At 46.4% G+C, this 3,989-nt stretch overlaps 1 protein-coding gene across 1 annotated transcript in view; it reads right to left on the bottom strand.

The window, feature by feature from the left end:
- The window catches only part of vta1 (vesicle (multivesicular body) trafficking 1), a 25,107-nt gene that overhangs the window by 13,418 nt on the left and 7,700 nt on the right, over positions 1–3,989 (bottom strand). Inside the window, exons 3-5 of the mRNA XM_037981458.1 lie at positions 2,604–2,731; positions 1,139–1,214; positions 218–332 (exon numbers count right to left, since the gene is read on the bottom strand). Coding sequence (XP_037837386.1) covers positions 218–332; positions 1,139–1,214; positions 2,604–2,731 — 319 coding nt within the window. The remainder of the gene's footprint in view (positions 1–217; positions 333–1,138; positions 1,215–2,603; positions 2,732–3,989) is intronic.

Here is a 3,989-nt window from a genome sequence, read left to right as displayed (position 1 = left end):
CACACACACACACTCACCCACTCACACACACACACTCACCCACACACACCAACACCCTCACACACTCACACACACACACTCACCCACTCACACACACACACCCACAGATTAAAGCTACCAGTAAAGGAAGCCACTCTGTGGTCTTTAAAGAGCACCAGCAGGACAGGGAGCAGGTTTTTGTTCCAGAACCTTTCAGAACCATATCAGAGGCCCCCACCTGCTTCCTCGTCCCCCTCCATGGCGATGGGCCCCGGCTGAGGGCTCTCCCCGTTCTTCAGGCAGTTGTGGATGTAGGTGGCCTTCCAGCGGGCGTACTTCCTGTGCTGAACATTCTGGTGGAGATTTGAGAAGAAACGTTGCTTTAATCAGAGAAATGACTCGTTCTGCTAACATCCGAACCCGCCTGGACTCCTGGACTCAGTCTTTCCTCGGTCCCACTCGACGACAGGATGTTTGAACCGCAGAAAAAACACCAACAGGTTTACACCGAGGCAACGCTGATAAGAGCGAGCGGAGAAAGTTCTGCTTCTTCCAGATAAGTGCCAGGTTCTACAGAAACAATGAGGGGTTTGGAGGAGAGCCGTGTTTGTTTGGCCTCCATTTATCTAAAGGTTAACGTTGGTTAAAGAAGCATAAATTTATTCTGAGGAAAAAAGGGCCTCACTGTGAAAACATTCAGGAAAGAAAACAAACTGATGGAGCGGAGAGGCAGAAGAAATGACATTATCTGTAAAAAATACAGTCTGAACGCTGAGAGCTGAAATTAGCTGAAACTAGCAGAAAGTAGCAGAAAGCTAACTAAAAGCTAAAAGCAGCACAAGAAGACAAAAGCAGAGACGGTAGCTTTCAGAGAGAACAATGATTTTAAAAAGAACTGAAGACATTTTAATGAATTTTTATAAAATCCTCCTTTAGCCATCAGCTAAAGCAGCTGAATGTTTGGATTTACAAACAGCTAAGAAGAAGTACACTATAAAAACTTACAGATAATTAAATAAATACATAAAGCAGGAAAACACTGTTGGAGTGATGTTTTTATAAACCGGCCCACCTGTTCATGTTTTATTAGACATAAAATCAGTCATTTCCTTTAAGAACTGAAGAGTTTTGCTGTAAATGTTGAGGGTTGTGGTCGTACCTCCTCTGAAAGCTCCCCGAAGACAGACAGGACGTCCATCAGCAGGCTGGAACTGTAGAAGGACTTGATCATGTTCCTGATGAGATTATGGGATGTGGGTCGGATGGATGCAGGTGCAGGAAAGAAATGAGGACAAAAAATAAATTTGTTAGTTTCTTAATTTCATGTCAAAGAATCAATAAACTAGACAAACTGGGTTTAAAGCTCCAAATGGGACTGAAACAGAACTGAAAGTTTGAAGCACAGATATTTTATGTTCTGTATCTTTAGCCTCATTTTATTAGTTAATCTAAACTGTGCAGAAAGAGGTTTATAGTTATATCATATCAGGCCGAAGCAGCAGTAAAACCCTCTGGTTGAACTGAATAAGCTCCTAAACTGTTGAAGGAACTCATCTTTTCTGTCAGCTAAAGGAGCACAAACAGGATTTAAAGCTGTCGGGCTGGGACGGAAGCAAATAAATGCTGTTCTGATTCATCTGCCTGCTTCAGGTGAGACAGCAGAATATCTTTGACTCGTAGAACAAAAAGAAATCACACCGAAAGCTCTGAAAAGAGAATTGTTTCAGTGGTTTCTGGGAAAAACAGCACCTCATTCAGTCAGTATTTATTCTGTGACAGCAGAGATTCTGAAACTTTTAAAACACGAGAAGAAAGTTAAAAAACTCAATTCACTGTAATCTGCAGCAACCATCCTTCCAACACGAGTCATCGCTGTTATTACTGTCAAAACCATCCAGGAGAGGAGAGGAGAGGAGAGGAGAGGAGAGGAGAGGTCAGAGAACACGCGTGTTGACACTGTTCTCCTGAACAGGAGAGTGAAAGCACAGAGGCTGTGCCTGAAAGGCCGCCTGTTGCTAGGAGACAAGCGTGTTGAGAGGCCGTGAACAGGACGCCACGCTGAGCCTGAGTCGGTGATAAAACAGGCAGGTGTTGCGGTCAGCGAGGCGTAAACAAAGGCTTAATGAGGTTCTGTAATTAAAGACAGCTGATAAACGGAGCCGTTCTTCAGTTAACGGACTCTTCCAGCTGACAGAAACATGAAAACAGAGAAGAAGAGCTCCTCTCACAGCCTTTAAATGAATGCATATCGCCCGCCGCAGGTGACATCATGTCAGAATGACTCTCAGCTACTACCACACCACGTCACACCTGATGTCCTGTAAAACTGAGGGCAGCTGGGTGTCGATGGGAACGCAGCTCCGAGGGATCTGAGATGAATGAGTGAATCTGATGAAAAGTGATCCCGTTTAAAATTAAATATCTGAAAATGAGAGAAAATCCAATCTAAGAGTGGATTTGTGAGGATTTTATAAATCACAGTGGATCACAGGACACTCCTCTGTGTGATGTGGTTGTACGTGTTTCTACATCCAGAGTGAGTAAAAAACGCTCCCAACACGACCCTGGCTTTAAACGGCGGGCGACATGCATTCCTTCAGCAAGGCTTGGTCTTCGGTTCTTACTTGTGGAACCGTCCTGCTCGGTCTTCGTTGTCAGCGTACAGGAAGAGCTTTAAGGCGTAGTTTTCAATGTGGGCGTTTCCAACCACCTCCTGAGTGATGGACTCGTTGTCGCTCAGCTCCTTCTTCATCTGAGGAACAAACAACAGGAATCTGAGCAGGTCACCCAGCTGAGGGACGGAGGGACGGAGGGACGGAGGGACAGAGGGATGGAGGGAGGGAGGGACAGAGGGACAGAGGGACGGAGGGAGGGAGGGACAGAGGGACAGACGGACAGGTGGACGAGCGGACGGACAGAGGGACAGAGGGATGGACGGGCGGAGCAGTAAATCGGGCCTCACCTGTATGTAGAAGGTCCTGGAGGTGGTGACCATCTCAAACAGGTTGTCTCTCATCATCAGATCGCTGCAGAACAGAAGAACAGAGCAGGTTTTACTGGATCCCGACAAGAGACCAAGCAGGAGCTGTGGTTCTGGTCCTCCTGCAGACCGACCTCTGTTTGCACTCCTGGACCTTCTGGATCTCCTTCAGCGAGATGACCCTCAGCGCCTCGCGGTCCTGAAGACACCAGGAAACAGGAATCAAACTCCACAGCTGTCGTCACGGGAACTTTCAGAAACAGTTCCTGGTTTCACTTTTGTTTCATTTGGTCCCACATGGTCCCACATGGCCCCACATGGTCCCACATGGCCCCACATGGTCCCACATGGCCCCACGTTGTCCCACGTGGCCCCACGTGGCCCCACGTGGTCCCACGTGGTCCCACATGGTCCCACATGGTCCCACATGGTCCCACGTGGTCCTTTCTACAAATCTGATTAAACCCAAATGACATCTAAAGACCACATTAAAGACAAACTTCCTCAACTGTACTGGTTTATTCAGACTAAATAAACGTGTCAGTGCCTTGTTGTCTGCAAAGTTAAAATGTTTGTGTCGCTTTGTCTGCAGCTGGCAGCAAACTTCCTGTTTGGACCAGAAACTGACAGGTCACAGAACCTGGTGCTATCCAGAGGTCCAGTTAAGTGTTGCTTCTGAAAGTCAGAACAAACTTCTAACTGAAGATATGAGTTCAATCTGAGCGTTTAATGTTTGTTTGTCTAAACAACAAAACAACAAACAAAAACAAGAAATAATGTCAGAAACAGACACATTAATTCATAAATAATTCTGTTTTAGTTGGTTGTTCTGGTTCTGAGCAGCAGCGACTCTTTTGTCATCAGATTACAGGAATGTTTCCTGCCTACAGCTGCACACTCACACACACACACACAGGGTGTGTCCACATGTGCTCAGACAGGCTGTGGATTGTAAGCGGAGGTATTTAGGATGCCTGCTGCTCTGCATGTAAAGACACGCCAGAGAGAAGAAAAACACACACACACACAC

The sequence above is a fragment of the Kryptolebias marmoratus genome, linkage group LG19, assembly GCF_001649575.2.
Source record: "Kryptolebias marmoratus isolate JLee-2015 linkage group LG19, ASM164957v2, whole genome shotgun sequence".
In the NCBI taxonomy this organism is placed as follows: Eukaryota; Metazoa; Chordata; class Actinopteri; order Cyprinodontiformes; family Rivulidae; genus Kryptolebias; species Kryptolebias marmoratus.
This window is presented reverse-complemented; position numbering and strand designations above follow the sequence as displayed.